The sequence below is a fragment of the Fringilla coelebs genome, assembly GCF_963513975.1.
Source record: "Fringilla coelebs genome assembly, chromosome: 3".
Classification (NCBI taxonomy): domain Eukaryota; kingdom Metazoa; phylum Chordata; class Aves; order Passeriformes; family Fringillidae; genus Fringilla; species Fringilla coelebs.
The window spans coordinates 79,032,217-79,050,519 of NC_140030.1; the positions used below are offsets into that span (position 1 = coordinate 79,032,217).

Genomic DNA, 18,303 nt, shown 5'->3' on the forward strand with positions numbered 1-18,303 from the left:
TAAAATTTTACATGACTAGTAACTATTCTGAATTGTATTCTGCTGGTTTGTAATTTCTCAACAATAGTCCTTGAATGAGCTCATTTTCATATTCTTCTGGGTGAGAAAGGGTATTTTTCCCTCTACTTGAAGTAATATCCAAAAATCTGTAATTATTGACAGCTGCATATTTTAAAGCTGTGCTTGCCTTGATCCTAAAAGCCTTGAAAAGTTTTGGTTAATCCCCAGAGAAGATAGTGATAATTTGAAAGAACATCGACTACACCAGCTTGTGGCATACAGCAGTCACGCAGAAGAAGAATCACATGGATGATTGCATTGGTGTGTTGCAATATCAAAGGAGAAAATTCATGGTACTATACAATTGTTAGTGCACACTAAAGTCACACCATCTGTGAGAGTCTGTCAGGAAACCAGGAAGGGATAGGATAGCATTTAGCTTTGCAGGATTTATACTGTCCACAAGAGCTATTCCTCTCTAACAACCCTTGTGCATGCTTGGGAGTCTCTTCTGCTAGTCCAGGATTTCTGCTGGAGCTGTGAGGGAATGATACAGCTGTACCCAAAATCAGGAGTGTCTCTCAGCACCTCATTGCTGTTACTGCATATCAGAGTACAGCTTTGGACCACCCTTGCAGCCCAGCTCATTTAATATACCATGCTGCCCTGCTGACTTCAGTGAAACCCTACAGGATGCATGTCAGCTTGGGATTTGGCAGTGGTTGCACACAATTATGTTTTCGTTGGCTGGTGTAGCCATTTTGGCTGTGGTCATGGGGCGGTATCGTTCTCTGTTGACAGTTGGGACTTTGTCAACAAGTGCACACATGTGCAGGGCCTGGGTTGAGTGTATTAGCACATAAGGAAATAATTAGCAGAGATGGAAGGTAAAATCATTATCTTTCTGTTTTGGCTTTAATTACCATTTAATTTTTACGTGCACATTTATATGTGTAATTCTCCATGTATATGTATCAGTGAATTTTTTTTCAGCAAAAATGAACTGTCAAAATGTGGACTACTTCCAGTTAAGCCAACATTCCCTTTTTCCCATCAGGTCTCTCTTCCTTCTTGCTCTTGTTTTCAGCTCCCTTTCTCCCCTTGTTCAGTCCCTGGCCTCCCAGGTCTTTTTTTCCTGTGCATATTCCCTGTGAATGATGAAACATAAAAGTAAGCAACAAAATAGGAATAAGGCAAAATACAGTCCCTGACCCTGTAATTTGAATATGTTTTGTGTAGCAGTTTGCAGAACATTTTGAACTCATATTCAACTCTGAAAATGATATAAGGAGTGTTTAATAAATGTAAGCCTTGACAGTAGAAAGACAAGATTGAAAATGGCTGTGTATTCAGTCAGTGCTGAACTAAGCCTCAGGGTGAACAAATGGGACTGATGCAAGTATATTGCATTCCTCCTACAACTTGCAACTCTTCTTCTGCTTGCCACACTCTAAAGAGAAACCCTGCTGTCTGGGGAAAAAAAAAAAAAAGCTGACCTTATTGTTCATTTTCAGAAAGCCACAGACCCAGAAATCAACAAGGAAGAGAGTTGGCCCAGGACGGGATTTATGGCTTTTTCTTTCCATTAGCAGCCTAGCTTTGGGAAATAATGAAGTTTTCACCCTAAAACCAGAAATTAGTACAGTGAACAGAGTTGTGGCTTCTCTCTCCTTTTAGTATGACACACCTCTTGGTCTGGAAGGACTCTCTCCAAAGGTGACATAATATTCCCTTCACTGACGATTTTCAGCTCTGTTTTTAATGCCATTACTGGGTTTTTTTCAATACTTTTGCCGTATGAGTTCTTATTGACTGGAAGCTGCTGGCTCAATTAATGCAACCCGTTAAGCAGTTTGCAACAATAATTCCTGCTTTAACTGATGTTTGCCTGATTAAAACTGGCAAACCAGAGGTAGAATGTTTTGCACGTTTGCAGTTTCTTCTCCAGACAGTTCTTAGAACAATCTTGGGTTTTGTTCCATTCTTTTTCCTAAGCCCAGAGGAAGATTCAGGGAAGATTGCCCAGTGTTTTCTGGACTTTTGCAAACATGTAATGCTCACTGCCCAATAAAATCCTTTACTTCTAAAGAAACAATTATCCAAAGTTGTAAATGCTGTATCCTGCAAAATGAGTAGAGAATCCCATCAACTCATGAAATGCTGAACACTATTCAGATATGAGAAAACCTGCACCATTATAATTTTCAACTTAGAAAGATATCGTAAGAGTACAACCAGATACAATTACTCAAGCTTTTTCATTTCTTACTAGCATGGGACAATATCTGGCTTTTTATTTTTTTTTATTTAATGGAGTTTAGAATCATTTTCACAAGTTGACCACAGTCAGTACAGGAAAGAGTCTATTTTCCCTGAATTAAGGGAAAATTTTGAGGTTTTCAGTTTTTGTTGAAAGCAGCGGCATGGTGCTCCAGACAGCCTGTAGTGACGTGGAGTTTAAGGGGTGCTCAATGCTGTATGACATTTCCTTCTGTTAGAGTATTTTGGCAAGAGCTCACTGGCTTTGCAGTGTGTGCCTTTAAAGGCCTCTGATAAATTATTAGGCTGATAGTTTAGCCTATTGTTGCCAGTAGGAGTAAGGCAGTAACTCCGAGAGAAGTGTCCAGCTAATGTATTAATGCCTTAATCCAGACCAATAATATGATGTAGTTTGACATGTCTGGCATATGTTTTCTATCATCTCAATATTCTTCTCTGTTCCTCCATGACATTATAGACAACTAACCAAAATAAAGAGAAGCAGGAATTTCTTCACCCATAAAATATATTCTAAAATGTTCTGTATTTTGTTCCAGCCCTTTGGTTGATTGAGTAATGAAGCGATCCTGAAATCTAGTGATTACTTCATTGACTGTCTACAGTATTTTCAGAATATCCTGTGGCATTATCATTACTGCATCCTGTCATTAGAAATACACAAAATCTGTGATGTGCAGGCACTTTTCACTTGCACTGTTAAATATCCATGGGTGCATGTGCTGGGTGTTTGGACCCTTATGAGCCTTGAAGCATGAGGTGGTGACATTTTAGAAATGTGATTTTAAACCAAGGTGCATTTTGCAAGCTGGAAGTTTCAGAGCCGCAGCTAAAGGAAGCAGATTATATCCAGGGGACACTTCAAAATAAGTGGAATAATGGAGCTTTTGTACTGTGGTTACATGCTTATATGCCTGTGCCCCTTTCCAAGCAGATTATACATGGAATAGCCAAAACATATGTCACTGGGTACCTGTGAGACAGTCTTAGGCCTGGCCCCATGCAAACTGTGCACTTAAAACATTGGCCTAAAAGGAGCCTTTTCCTGCTGCCCTAGGAATACAGTGTAGTGTTGGCTCTGAGAACAGCAGGTCACCTGCCTCTTGCTCCCACATTGGCCGTGCTCTGCCATGAGCCCAGTAGCACAGGCAGAGCCCAGTCTGGAAGATACTGAGGGTACAGCCAGCCCATGGTGGCTGTTACAGGTAGGTATGGCTGTGTGCTCTGAACCCACAATCTAACCCATGTCATTAATTACATTTCCCAATGTGTTCTTCTTAGTTGCATAATAAATCATTAGCAAACATCACAGAACATCTTTAGAGAAACTGCATGCGGTCAGGATGCAAGATTACATCAGGTATAAGGCAAGGCAATACTTTATGCAAAGTACACCAATAAAAATTATATCCCAGGCTGAAGGGCTTACTGGTCTGCTGAGAAGGCTATTTGTGGGCTAACATTTTAAGTGCTTTAATAGAGCTGTAAAGGGAGGGCCGCCATCTGGCTCTTGTTTTCACTTCAAACTTTATTTTTGTATTCACTGATAAATTAACTTACTATGCAGTCTTTACATTTTGTGGCTGTTGCAGTTGTGTGTTATGTCTGTTGTTAGTAAAGAAATGTGGATAGGCACGTATTAGGCAAATGAAGGGATTTATCCTCTCTGAATTGATGCATGGTTGTCTGTTTCTTTCAGGATAAAGAGGCCCAGAAAGACTTAGAGGATTTACTTCTTACGCTGAAGCTCTGATACGACGTACTTTTAACTCTTCGTGCTGTAATAAAATTGTAAAACTAAAATGAGACTGGAAACTGCGGGTAAATTTCAGCTAAGTCAATGGAAAAACAGTCATTGATTTTGGTTGGCTTGGATCATGGCCTTTAAGTGTCTGGCAATTATGGTATTAAAATAATACATTCATTTTTGATTATTTATAATCTTGTACTGAAGTTTAATTTTAGATTTCTGACACTGTGAGTCTGATTGTCTGAACATGAAGTCCACTGCTGGCAATGGACATCCTGGGGGTTTGAATGCAAAAGGAATAAATCTCACTCTTTGAAAGATGAATCAACTAGTACATGATGCCAGCATAGAACTGTGTGTAGCATAAACAAAAAAAAAAATGTTTCTATAGTAAATTATATTTATATCAACTAATTTACACAGATGTGTACAGAAGAAAATCATGACTATTTATATTTACACATTTCTCTACTCTTAAAAAAAAAAATTAGTCTTGTTGAAGTTAAACAAAGCTGTTGCCGCAACAAAGCTCTTTTTACTTTAAACCTATTGTTGGTTTTACAAAGAAATGTGAAAATTTTATAAATTAAATATTATAATTTATTTGTAACATCAAGTACAATATTAAAGCTAAGACCAATTAAATAAAGTGGTTTAGAATAATCTATTACAGCTGTGATATTTAATGGATTTGTATCAGGACCTCCATCAAGTTTTTGAAGTCTGGCTCTCTGTCTTTGAAGAGTTGCCTAATGGGGTTTCATCAGAGTGTCTTTGAAGAACCTAGTCCAGCATGTGTCCATAACTAACCTTTTATACCATCTATATAACATAACCTGTACCTGAAAATAGACTACTAAAGACCAACTACTTCTGAGTGTGTTGGACAGCAGTGTTTTCAAAAAAATCTAGCAGATAGGGAAAGAATTTCCATTCACCACTGGACTGATCCAGAATACACCAGAGTCTGTAGAAGAAGAGAGGCCAGTTGTTATTGGCTTTTAATTCAGGATCTTAATCTAGATGCAGGGAGTGTACCTTGAAGAAGTAGGCATTTCTGTTAAAGAACATAGAATTGAGTAGGGACAACTATATGTTCCCTTGACCAATTTGATGTGTAAGATAATGTGGACCACTTTATAGCAAAGACAGGGAGATCTTCACATATTGAAACATGCTTTTTTTTTTTTTTTGAATGTTCATCCTGTGGGAAAAATAGTTTCTATATGTCTTTCTCATTTCAAAAATTCTTTTTTTTTTTTTTTAATACATAATCTCAGAGAAAAGGAAAAATGGAAGATTAATCCTAACACTTCCTTCTATGACAGAGTCTTGTGATTCACACAGTGTAATTGGCTTGTGAATGGGGAAGCTGGAAAGGTGACACATCATGATTTCGGTAAGGGGCTGTTGGTAAAGTCCACTTTCGACGTTTTCATAGCCAACGCAGGAAGCATAGTTTAAAACAATCTACAAGAGTGATTTGTACTTGGGGTTGTTGTTAACAGTTCACTGTCACCTAGGAAGATGTAATAAGGAGGCCTTTCCTGAAATCAATTTTATGCTAATTTATATCCTTTATAAAATAAATGGGATTATGCAATAGATACTTCATTTACAAGTAATTATTGCTGATAAAAGCTGAAAGTGTATTGGAGAAATAGATTAGAACAAGAAGTTACTTACATTAATTACTGAAGTTACATGACGTAAGTAGGATTTACTTCATTAAGGGCAAATATAAAGTCTTGAATTGAAGTAATTAACAGAAAGAGATTGGAGGAGACCAGGCTGTAATTCTGTGGAAAAGGACATGCAGATTCCAGTGAGTGGCAAGTTAATCATGGGTCAATAATGTTATGTTTTTGTGAAAAAGCAAATTTCATACTAGACTGAATAAATAAACATTCCCCATTGAATTCCCATGAAATAACCTTTTACTCTAATTAGGCCTAATAAGTTCTAATGAGGTCTGAGCTGGTGTACTGTATCTGGTTTCAGGCACCACACTTGATGGAGGTTGGGGTCTAACTGGAAGGAGTCCAGGGAAGAGAGAGACAAGAAAGATGAGAGTGCTAGACAACATTATTTTGCGTGTACAACATGAAAGAATTTGGTGTGTTTAGTCTGCAGGAGCAAGGACTAAAGGAGTATTCACATTTGTAAAAAGCTTTTGCAGACAAGACAGTAAAAAAAGAACCCCAAGCTTTGTTCTCCAAATTCCCTATTCATAGGACAAGAGGTAATTGCCTAGCTTCAGATTAGGCATTAGGAGAAAATAGTCCTGATGGTAGCTTTGCAAAGCCCTGCAATACATTTCTTGAGAACATTATAAAATTATTTACTTAAATTTTAGTATAAAAGTTAAATCAGATCTCATACATAGGCAGTGTTTAAGGCACATTCATCTTCTGGCAGAGGTTGGACTATATGACTTCTTGAGATCCCTCCTGGCCTTGCTGTCCCTGGGGAGTGCATAACTCCAGCTCCCTACAAGCTGTAGGCACTCCTGCAGGGGTTCAGAAGTTGGTGGGCTGTGTCTGCACACACTGGTTCAGCATTTGGGCCCAAACTACCAAATGAGTTTGTACTCTGAAGTATTTATCAGAATGTTTCAAGACTTGAATTTAAAGATGCGCATCATGACTGTTGTTGAGTATTTCTTTATTATAACTGTGGTTTTATTCCACATGGTTACATTTTTAAAGAAATCTATGATTTCATAAATTAAATGACTGATCTTTCTTTTCAGCCTTCTGAATTAAGGCCAGTATTCAGTTTTAATTTTTGCTAATGACTAGTGTATGTGTAGAATTACAAATTAACATCTGTGAGAGAAATGCTGGGCTTAATTATTTAATTCTAAATTGTCTTTAGTAGTTTGCAGAAATATTAGTCACACAGGTAAGAAACAGCTAAGATATTTTGTGCTTTTAAAAGTTTTTGCTAATTAGTATGCATGAGAATTCTCTTTTTTTTTGTTTCTGATTTGCTAATCTGAGAACTTTTTAAATTGAAGCATGTTCCCTAGATTGTTCCCTAATTTGTCTTTGGAATAAAGCTTTTGCTTTTAGTTGTAGGCCCAGGCTATCTGTTCTCTGTGTCATACCAGCTGGAGAAAAAGCAAGCATAACTCCAGAGGCCATATGTTTTCTTTTTTGTTTAAAATATCCACAAGCAGACAGTCACTTCCGTAGTTTTGTCTCTGTGGAGGAGCTAGAGTCTGTGATTCTGTATTAACCCCCTGCGGGTTTGAAGCCATATGGAGCAGATGGGGCTGCAGGCTTCCTGAAGCCATGGTACCTCCTTCAGTTCTTCTGCTGTGGCATCTCGTTTGGTCTCTGCTGCAGTACATACACTGTAAATCCTCTGTGGTCATTTGTCTCTTTACATACTTGAAAAAAAGTGAGCTCAGGGGTCTTGACCTGGTACCAGGATTTATGTGCTTCATTACAGTTAAAACTACTAGTTCTGCCATCTGTGATGACTGAGGTAAGTTTTATTTCTTGTGGTGAGGCTAAGGCTTCTGTCACTGAATCCTAATCCCTTTGCAGTTGTCCCCCACAACACACAAAGCATGTGATACATTTTTTTGTAGCAATGGCACAGACACATTGTGGAAATGGTAACAGAGATACGCTCTCTCATACTACTTTGTTTAGAGCACTGTCTTTTCTTCTACAGTCATGGTGAGATATGCATTTCTGTGTAGTAATATCAATACACTGACTTCTGCAATCACTTAGAAAGCTGTCCACCAGCGGTGAGAGTAGCTGATGATCTAGAAAAGAAAGTGACAAGTCCCAGGTCCAGTTCAAGTTTAAAAAAAACCCTCACGTAAATCCATGCCTATAACTCTGTTATTATAATAGTGAAAGTCTGAACTAAAAAACCAACCAAACAAAATACCCCCAAAAGCAAAAAGCAATGCTGAAACCAAAGCAACAACAAAAGAAATGCAATGAAGGAATGGCTACCCAGAGACCCAGCCATGTTGAATCCAAACATAGCAGCTTATTTGGATCTACTTATCTTCAGCCATTACTACCGGATCACATTCTTCTTGAAGTACCTAGAACTGTAGGGACATAATATGAACTGCAGCAAGATTGGTGGGTTTTGTGGAATTTTCCTGGGCAGGAAGGCTAGTCTTGTGGTGTTTTTTCAGTGGGCACAGTAGTGCATTACACCTACTCCAAATCAGAAAATCTTGTGGTAATGTGATGAAATTATATTGCAGCATTCAGCCAGTGCAAACTCAAGGAGTGAGTCTGAAGGGCCAACATTATTATTTGCTCTTTTTTCCTTCTGCATATAAGGTTATATTCTTATTTTCCAGCACTTTTCCTTCTTACAGGCTTCCAGATTCCTTGGAGAAGAAACAAATCAAACTGTCTTGACAATACAAAAAGAAGTAAGCTTTTCTGGCCCTGTCTATGTTTGTGTAACCCATGCATGTGTGATGCTGGGAAACAAAGCACTGAAACTAAGAATGTGAAACATTAATAATTTTTTTTTTTTTTAGGAAATATTTTACTCATTTAAATAAACAACCAATTACTCTAGAAGTATCTGTGGGATCCAGTGCGGACTTGAATATGAACAATCTGAGCTCTGTGCTTGGTAGTGCTGCTGACCCATGATGTGACTGTGGGGTTAAGCTCCTTAGCTACATACCCAAGTTACACACACGCAAACACAGTCTGTCCACTCTTCATATGTTTTGTTTATTAAGATTAATTATGAGCTGGTTTGAATTGCCTACGTGTATAAGCTAAAAATAGAGCCATACAATATTTACAGGGAATATTGTAACCTAAACATGTGTTAAGGATATAGGCATGAATATGGATGTGCTTTTTCCAAATTAAGGTCAGGTTTCTGATTCATGGATAAAGGTAACCAACATGGCTATTGAAATTTTAGTCTCCAGAGAAAAATGTTTTTGTTTGCTGTTCAGAAAAATGTGGCAAATCAGCAGAATGGACTCAGTGATTTACTTGTGTGTTCCTAATCTTGGAAGAGAATAATTTATGAAGAAATGAAAATTCATTTGTAAAGCTCCTGACTGTGGTTCTGGGTTAAGGATTACTCTTTTGCCGAATGTTAGGCCAGCTATAAAATCATATATAAAGTCTTAAAGCGGTAATAAAATACATGTTTTTCAAATTAGAATAGCAGGATATGTCTAATGCAACACTTCTAGGTGCAGCGAGGGGTTCATAGAAAAGCAGTGCTAGAATGTGTGTTGATTTGATGCCACCAGTGAATGGGTATTGGCAGCTTCAAGCACAAGAGTGTTCCTACTGCCTTCACCATGAATCCCTGAGCAAGAATTACCAGTGCACACTGGCTCAAAAGACCATAATTGAGTGTGTGATCCCACAGTCATTTGACATCTTTGTTTTGGAAGTGTTTTTCTTACTGAAGAGTAGTTTCACGTGATTTGTCCTGTGACATTTTGGTGCCATTGAGAGCATGGCAACACAGCCTCTGGACATCAGTGAGTCCCAGGCATTGTGCCAGGATGAGATTTTTAAAAGCACCTGCATGACCTTGTATGACGTTTGCTTCTGTACATCCTAGTCTCAATCCAGCTTGTTTAGTGGTGCCCTGCTTTCATGCCCTTTTACAGCCAGTCCTACGTGTCCCAACAGGTTGATTCAGGAAATGAGGAGGCAGGTATTTTCAGCTCTCATGGGAGAAATTCAGAACAATAGACCAAAGGGGGGAAAAAAACCCCAAACAACTGGACCTGGACCTGTATAGTCATTTGAGCAATACTTTTAATTAGTTGTCCACCATACAAGATTTCTCTAAAGGTCATTAGGTTATTTTCTCTAGAGGGGGAGTTTTGTGATTACTCTAGCCTATTGAGCACCACAGAATTTTTCCTCCCTCCAACAACTTATTTGCCCATCTGAAAAAACCGGGCTGCCAAGGCTTCTTTCACCCATGAGGACGGTTTGAAATAAAACATGTAAGAAAAACACATAGAGAACACACAGAGCAGTAAGTGGTAAAGTAACCTCACTTTTTAGGCCTCTTTTACTCTTTCAATCAGCCCTCAAAATGCAGTCAGGGAAGATGAAGCCTTGGGAAGCATTTCTGCTGGTTCGGAGCATGTGGAAAGCAGCGCAGCCCTGTCTGCAGGCACGCAGCTGTACTGCGGCACTGAGGAGTGTGAGGCAGTGCCCCAGGTGGCGAGCAGCAGCCAGCCGGGCAGGAGAGGCAGCGCACCTGACCGGGCGACCAGCGCAGCCACCCCGATGAGGTTCAGGCGGGCCCTGGCAGCGGGAATCGGCGCGTTTGGTGCGTGCGATCAGCGGCTGAGCGCCCTCGGGGATGTGCAGCGGTGCCTCGGGAGCTGTGCTGCTGCGGGAGGCTGCGGGATGGCGGCTGGGCCTGTGGGGGCTGCTGGGCTGGGGGCGAAGGAGGGGTGAGTACGTGCTCTGTGGGGCATTCAGCTTCACCCTGCCGTGGCTGTGTCAGGAGGAGTGTGTGTGGGATACCTGTGGGGGGGTACTGTAATGGCCGGTGCTACACAAGCCTGCGTGTCTGATTGGGGCACAGACCGGCATTAAGTTAAAAGAGCAAATCTGGAAGGTGTCCCTTGGAGAGCTAGCCAAAGGTCGACAGGATTTGGTAACTCCTGTGGGAAGCCATGTTAAGTCTTGAGCCTGTGATTACCTAGGTGCAAGTCTTTCTTCTGTGCGGGGCCTTGCCTCCCCTCAGGCCTGCCACGAGGACCTGCTCCAGGGCTCCCTCACTACCTTGTGCTGTGGGGCACGGCTGCACGTGGCAAGTGACGGTGAAGCCTAAATGGTAATTTTTTACTTTCCTTGCTTCAAAAGATGTCTTTGTTCATGTTCACCGACTTAAATTTATATGGAAAAATACAAGGCAGAAAAGACAGCTCAAATACGTTGCCTATGAGCTGCTGTTTTCCTGTGGGAAGAGCTTGTTAAAAGCGTGCACTCATATAGAGCGAGGATACCAGTGTGAAAACACTGCTGTGGCTCGGGCTTGTGGGACACGATGTGTTTTAACTGCCGGTAGTTCATTCCCTGTCTTCCATGACTGGTTACAGGGCTCAGTTGCAATCCCCCCGAGGGCCCTGAGGCAGCCCGGGTGGGTGTGAGGCAGGGACAGCTGCTGCCAGCGAGCAGGGCTCCCTCCGCCCGCAGCGCTCCGCAGGGACAGCTCACGCTGATTCCACCGGCTGAGAGCCGCTTCATTAGCTACCAGCCTTAAATGAAAGCAAAGGGGTGCCGTGTCTTTCCTAAATGGCTGGGGGGTTATTTAATCCTTAAATTCAGGCCAGAGAAGGAACTTAAATGAAGGAGCTTTTCTTACGTCAAACCGTGAGCAGCAGATGTTTTGTGTGTCCATGGTGGTACTGACTCAGGGCTGACTGGGTTCACCTGCATTGCAGCCTTCTGATTTCTGTGTTGCACTGGATTTACTCTGGCAGGATTGCTGTGGATCCTGTCTGGTTTTGAATGCAGAATTGTAATTGCATGAGCAGAAATTGTATGGAGACCACAGCTTTTGTGTTTGGGCATATATACATACAAAAATATTTGTGTGATAGATATATCCATAAGTTTAACAGAGGAGTTGCAGTAGATATAACTTGCTGTGTTTTGTAGTTTCAATAAGAAACTTGATTACTTTGTGAACTTTTAAAAATTTCTATCCATGTGTGAAGTGAAAACTTGAGAAAGACTCTGCCTGCACATCCTTTTATATCATAACTTCTAACTTCAGAGTTAAAAGATGAAAGGGAATTGCCACAGCACACAGTTGGACCTCCCTCTGAGAGGAAAGACAGGAAAAATATCTGTTGAACACAGGATACCTTGTGTGCTGGAGAGGAAATGCTAGATGATAACCCTGATAAACTTTATATAGGGCTGCCAGCTCCTAATGGAAGTATCTTGTGTGTTCAATTTGGAGCAGGCAGATGGTAAAGAAAAAGATAAAAGATGCTGTAAATTAATGTATTAGCTTCCTTTGCCTTGCCTTCTCCAAGTGTGAGCTTGTGAACTCCATGAAGGGGTTACTGAGTCAGTATGAATCAACACATAGTCTGTCTATCCTTTCTCTATCGCCTGGATGGTGGTTCCCAAAACAGCATATCTGCTTCCAGGCAGTCTGTGGCTGAAAGGGAGGATGAGGAGGAGGGGAGAGCTCTATGTGTTGAGGTGGGGCTTTGTCTTTTGAGAGTGCTTTTTTTGTAAGTAGGGATTATGGTTTGCATAGAAACCCTCAAGGAGGATTGCTTAGTACCCATCTATGGTATGTTTGACTTTATTTGGCTTCCTGAACTCAGTACTTGTTCACCAAAGGGTGAAGTAAATCCTGTGGGAGTGGGGAGGGGAGAGAAATTTCAGGCAAGACTGAAGCTGTCTTAGCTCTTAAGTATGTGGAGACTGAAGTGCATCCCTGAGCGGCTCCTGCTGAGATGCTAATAACTGGTCTGCTCTTCAGTGATTACACTGAATCTCTTCCACTTTTCTTGCCAAAACGAGTGGTATTTTCAGTCAGATTCCAAGTAAGGAGAAGTCAAAATGTAACCTTAAACCAGTGAGCTTTAGAGGCAGCTTTGCAGGGGCCCTGAAGTGCTTTTTCTGCCAAGTGTATGGGCAGAACTTTCAGCAGGAACCACAGGTCTGTCAGTAGGTTTGACCTGAGACAGTTGGGGCCCTGTGGCCAGAAGGGAAAGTGTCCATAAAACTTAAGTCTGCAGCAGAGCTGCGTACATCTCCAGGACTTCAGTTTCCATGGGTTTTGACAAATTCTGTTTTATGATGTTGATTTTCTGTGACTCCTCCTCTCTGGAGCTGGCTTTGATTTTTATTCTGATTTTTCTGACACGTGGCAGTCAGAAACAGAGGAATTTGGAATCTTAGTTCAGCATTTTATTTCTGCACTGGTATCTTCATTACTATGTACAGCCTCCAATATATTTAATGCTTAGTGCATGCAGTATGTACAACTGAGGGGGGGTAACGCTGTGTTTACTGAGTTACTTGGTCATACTTGCAATTACTTACCTGTTTAATCAGATAGGGTCCCTTACCATCTCTAGGATCAGCTTTTGCAACTGAGTGGAGCATCTCTTTTTTCAGAATTTTATAAAAGCTACAAAAAATTTTTTTTTTGCACCAGAGATGTGGGAAATTGCAGTCAGTTGCTCAATGGAATTAAAATAAAATACAGGTGATGTGGAAACTTGGGTAGAAAGCAATCTCATTGCTCAAGTCCACAATTTTTTTTCCAATGACATAATAGATTTTCCAGTTGTTATTGACAGATTTCAGAAGGATATATCTCATATTCAGACAGGTTGAGTAATTCTTGATATTGCAGGCATTGGGGCAGCCTTAGAGAGACTTATGGTCTTTCAGCACAGATGGAATTTGCTGTTACATTTTTCACATCACAAAAGCTGCAGTTTCTAAACTGTTGTAAACTTAAGGGATGGGAGGAGCCAACAGATCTGCTGTAGGAAAGAAAACAGTTTTCAGCACAATGTTATCAAAGTGGTAATACAGTAAGAACTTAAGAAAAATCATATTAATACCAGAATGAATTTGTTAACTTTGAATTATATTTTTCTTATGAATTAACCCTTTTTTTTTCCTTGTGAAAGTAGCTTTAACAGTTTGTTGAAATCTATTTGCAAGAAGCATGTCCATCAATTAAATTTTAAAATAAATATATAAATGTATCATGACTATGCTTCCATTAAACACAGATCACATGGCAGCCTGTAGTTGTATTCTAATAAGCAGATCAGCCTGCAAGGACACGTGTGGGGGAAACAGTGATGCTGGGCAGCCACTGAGTCACCAGCCCTGTGATCCCCTCTCTGACAATGTGCTGCTTTGCAGAAGCCACATCCATTGTTTTAGTGGTTCTCATTAGTCACGTTCAAGACAGTGCTGCGAACATTAAAAAGGAAAGGGAGGAGAAACCCTGGCATGTACCAGAATTTTTGCTTTGAGTCTCGTGTGTTCCCAGTTGTCATTTGGCTGGGACAGTGGGACGCTGAGGAGACTCGGTTCCTCTCAGTGCCGGGCTGCAGTTGCTGAGGTGCCTGGGGCACAGTGCTTGTTCCAGGAACACAGCGTTTTGTTGATTCCACAATTAAATGCTATGGGATTTTAATTTGCTCTTTACTCATTTTTCATTTCCTTAATTTTTGGCATTCAGATGCAATTTTGTTGAAAACATTGCCCGGGGACATGAACACTTTCCTGGAGCTGAATGTGTGATTAGCAAAGCACTTCCCTAGGATCTCCTCCTTAACACCCATCCCTGTTCCCTAGGGAAGGGCTGGGCTTGCTGTGAGGCCTATGGCTTGAAATGCACACATAAGTTTTGTGGTTACAGGAAGCCCCAGAGAGAGGTTTGGCAATGGGCTTGTCTGCGTTGATGTGCTGGTGTTACAATTAGCTCTTCTGTTTCTACATTGTGGACAGAAATTCATGAGCCTGCTTGGGATCCCAGGCCATGCAAGGAACAGAAAGAATTGAGGCATTTCACAGTGTAGCTCATGGTGTTACTCCCCTCAGGTTCTGCAGCCTTCCCTGTTCAAATGCCTGATACAGCTTGTGTGTCTGCATCCTTTCATGTGTTCTTAGCCCATGCTCTAAACCTGGCAATGAACGCCCTTATTGGAGACACTGATGTATCTGCCATTTGGGAATGAAGAGGCTTTTCTGCTCCTAAATCCCATGATTGCCCGTGCCATTGTGTATAAGTGCTACCCTGAGTTTTACGCTTGCATTTTGTCAGACAGTAACAGTGGTGTATAATTTAAGGGATTTTATTTAACTGTTGGTGACTCTGAGTTGGTCCCAAACAAGGTGGTCTACTAAAATCACCTTGTGTTTGGGAATTGGCCCCAGCATTATTTACTAACTCCTGAAATGCAAGGGAGAAACAATTCTAACGTTCATCTGTGTGAAAGATGTTTAGCAATATAACATGTTTCTATGCAACTAACTCCTTATTCAATGATTAATTATTGTAAGGGCTATGTAAAAATTTTGTTTTCCTCCTGCAACAATATGAAACTCAACTGGAGTACTTGTATCTCCTTATATGAAAGCTTTCACAGAAAGATTTCTTTGGGCAGGCTGTTGTCCTCCTCTTACAGTTAGGTGTCTAAAGGACTTGTAGGGCATATTGTCTTGAAAGCTTGGGAACTCCACCCTGAGGTGAGCAGAAATATATTAGAAGCATCTGGTATTTATTGTGGTTAAGCATAACCAGAAGTTTTGTTCTGCTCATATAATCCATCTTCAGTTACCTTAAGGACCAGCTGAATTTCCTTGGTAACACCTTTCCTCTACTCCCGGAAAGCTTCTGCTTACTTGCAACATCCGGAACCAAGGAAACTTCAGATGACCCAGTTCTGTGATATCAAAATCTCTATGTGATCTGTTCACAATGGGAGAGCAGTGCTCAGTCCTACTGCAGAATGAGGCTGCTTAATAGGATATGTGTGGCTTTTTCCAAACAGGGTTCAAGTATGAAACAAAACATAAATCTGGCCTTTTATTTCTGCAAAGGGAAAAATGTATAAAAGAGCATAGTGATCTCATTATTTCTATTGTTTTTTCATTGAGAAATAAGAACAAAGCTTGTGCTATCAGAACAAATTCTGCCAGAAGAGGTGGGCATCCCAGCTGTGAATTAGGACATGCAAGAATATTTTAGGCTTTTGTCCTAGCCAGCTTATATGCACAAACTCTGCTACTCCCTGGAATGTTCTTATTAATCACTAAAACGCATACTGGTTCTTTAATTTACCATGGGTTAAGCTGTCAGGTTTCATCTTGCTGGACAGACTGAAGAGCAGAGAGATATCTGGCTGCAGGTGAAGATTGCCCTTTGCTAGGAGATGCTGAGGTCTCTTTGGAAGGGGACCAAGAGGCTTTCTTTCTTATATATTCCTGTTATTACCTTTTGCTGTCCCCTCTGCATTGCAGACCAAGATACGAGGGGTGGATCAGTGAACACCAACCCCAGCTTGGCTTTTAACAGCAGAATTTCTTCTGCTGGTCAAAACTCAATTTTTCCCTCTGCCAGGGTAAGTGTGTGTGGAAACCTCTAATGCTGGGCGTCTTGAAGCTGCAAGCCCCAACATGACTACAGGGTAATTGCTTTGCGCTTGGCTGTGTATTTCTGCTCTGAAACACAGCCTGTAGGCTCTAATGCTATGAGTAGTCCAGTATGAGGGAGATGTTTCAGCTAAGCCTTGGCCCTTGATTATCAAGGGTATGATAGATCACTGTATGTCCAGGTGCACCAGACTTGGATCCAAAGATGGACTGTGAGGCCTCGCTTCCTGGCCCATGTGCCCATATAATTTCCAGCAAAGGTGTTGCTTCCTCTTGTGTAGCCTCTGTACCTATCTTTACTTGCTTGAGCTCTACCCTGGGGTTTGGGTGGGCAGGATCCCAGATAGTCTTGCCTCCTGAAGGTGGTGTCCTAAGATGAATGAATGTGTTTGGTTTTGCATATGCAAATTTCTCAAGAGATTCACAGCCATAGATGTTGGATAGCAGGTTCTTGACCCCAGCTTTTCTAGAGGTTTAGCCTTTAGCTACAAATGCTGAAGGAGCCAAGTCTGGTGTCACTGCAGCCAAGTGGCCTATCTGTTCTCTTGGTTTTTCTGGCAGTGCAGGATAGCTCTGTAGATAACACAAACAATTCATCACAGGTATTGAGAGCAATACAGGGACATCTGGATGGCATTGTAGGTACTGTGCTACCTGTCAAACTGCATTTTTTGTTGTCTTGGCCAAAGCTGTAGCTGGACAATTAGAAGGAGAAGAATTTGCTAACTAGGATGCAAATTGAAGGTTTCTAGGCATTTAAACAGTTTACAGGATAGTCCATTTCAATTGATATAAACCCTTCCAGCAAGTAGGTAGAAGGGGATTTACCAAGCTTGGAAATAATTAAAATCATGCTGAAATTTTCCTAACAGGTACTAAATGTGACATAGTGTGTGGTCTCTCTGACAGGGTTGCCTTTCCCTATAAATGGAAAAGCGCAACATCAGATGTTTCAATGCATGCACATAGATAAACAGTTCTTTTATGACATATTAAGAACAGTTTGGTTTATGGCTTTTTAGATGTATCTTAAAATCTTGTTTTATAATGACTTTAGCAGAGCTGTCTGATTTCCAAGATGTGCTTCTAAAGGAGGATGAAGTTTGTACCTGGTTTTTATTAACTACATTGCCAGCTAAAAATAAACCAAGTTGCAGACAGCAGTGTGGACCTTCAATGTGTTTCATTAAAAATAATAATGATTCTTGGGGACATGGAGACAGAAATCAAGCTCTTTTTGTCTCCTGGAATCTGTTTTGCTCATCTGGGAGAAGAAAGTAACCTGACAGTCTTTGAAATTTACTGATATTCATTCAGATCACTGGGCTTTGAATGAAGCTGTAGTTAATTATGAACTTTAACCTCATGTTTTAGTTTATTCCTGGACAAAAAATGTGGCTTTGTCATGCCTTGCAGGCTACTGGCAGAGAAGTTCTCTGATAGTGTGTACAAAAGGATCCAAGGGTTGTATGTCAAAAGTTGAAAACTGCAAGTACAGAATTACAATTAGGGTGGTCTGGTTTTTTTTGGTTTTTTGTTTTCCTTTTAAACCAGCATAGGGATGTGGTGATTCTCTCTAATTTGTTCTTTACTCATGTCTGAGTGCCTTTGTGAAGAAGGGATTCAAACTGACATAGGAGTTAAAGTTACAGTGGAGGAATTCACAGGACATCTGCAGGAGTCCAAGCCTTTTACTGAACACAGGTTGCAGGCCAGTACCTTGCAAGAAGCAGTGCTGAAAATATATATAGTCTGGCCAAAACTAGACAAAGGAAAAGAAATATCCTAGAAAAACACTGGGCTACTTTCCAGCCTTACTGTGTAAGCCTGTGCTGCTACTGAAATTCATTTACCCAAGAGTCGTATCTCTCTGAAGCCTGTCTTTTCAAATAGTGCTGCTATTTAGCAGTCAGAACTAAAAGGCAATAAACCACATGCATTTAAGCTGAAAACATGATGTATCTCCTAATACATTTGGAGATCACTTCTGTGGCACAGTTTAAGCATGCTGGGTTTGGTGAGCGTCTGTAAACACATGTTTTTGTGTGTTGGATAAAAGAAAGACTACAAATTTGAAGTAGAGTTTCGATACCTGTTTTTGATAACTTAATAGAATGTTTGTGGAGCCTGGGAAAGCGT

General features: G+C 40.7%; 1 protein-coding gene across 1 annotated transcript in view; it reads left to right on the forward strand.

The window, feature by feature from the left end:
* RMDN2 (regulator of microtubule dynamics 2) overlaps positions 1 to 4,656 on the forward strand; it is a gene marked incomplete at its 5' end in the record, with an annotated part of 47,124 nt that extends 42,468 nt beyond the window's left edge. The window contains 1 exon segment of the mRNA XM_084202929.1: positions 3,977 to 4,656. Coding sequence (XP_084059055.1) covers positions 3,977 to 4,030 — 54 coding nt within the window. The 3' untranslated portion in view covers positions 4,031 to 4,656.
* Positions 4,657 to 18,303: the final 13,647 nt, after the last annotated feature.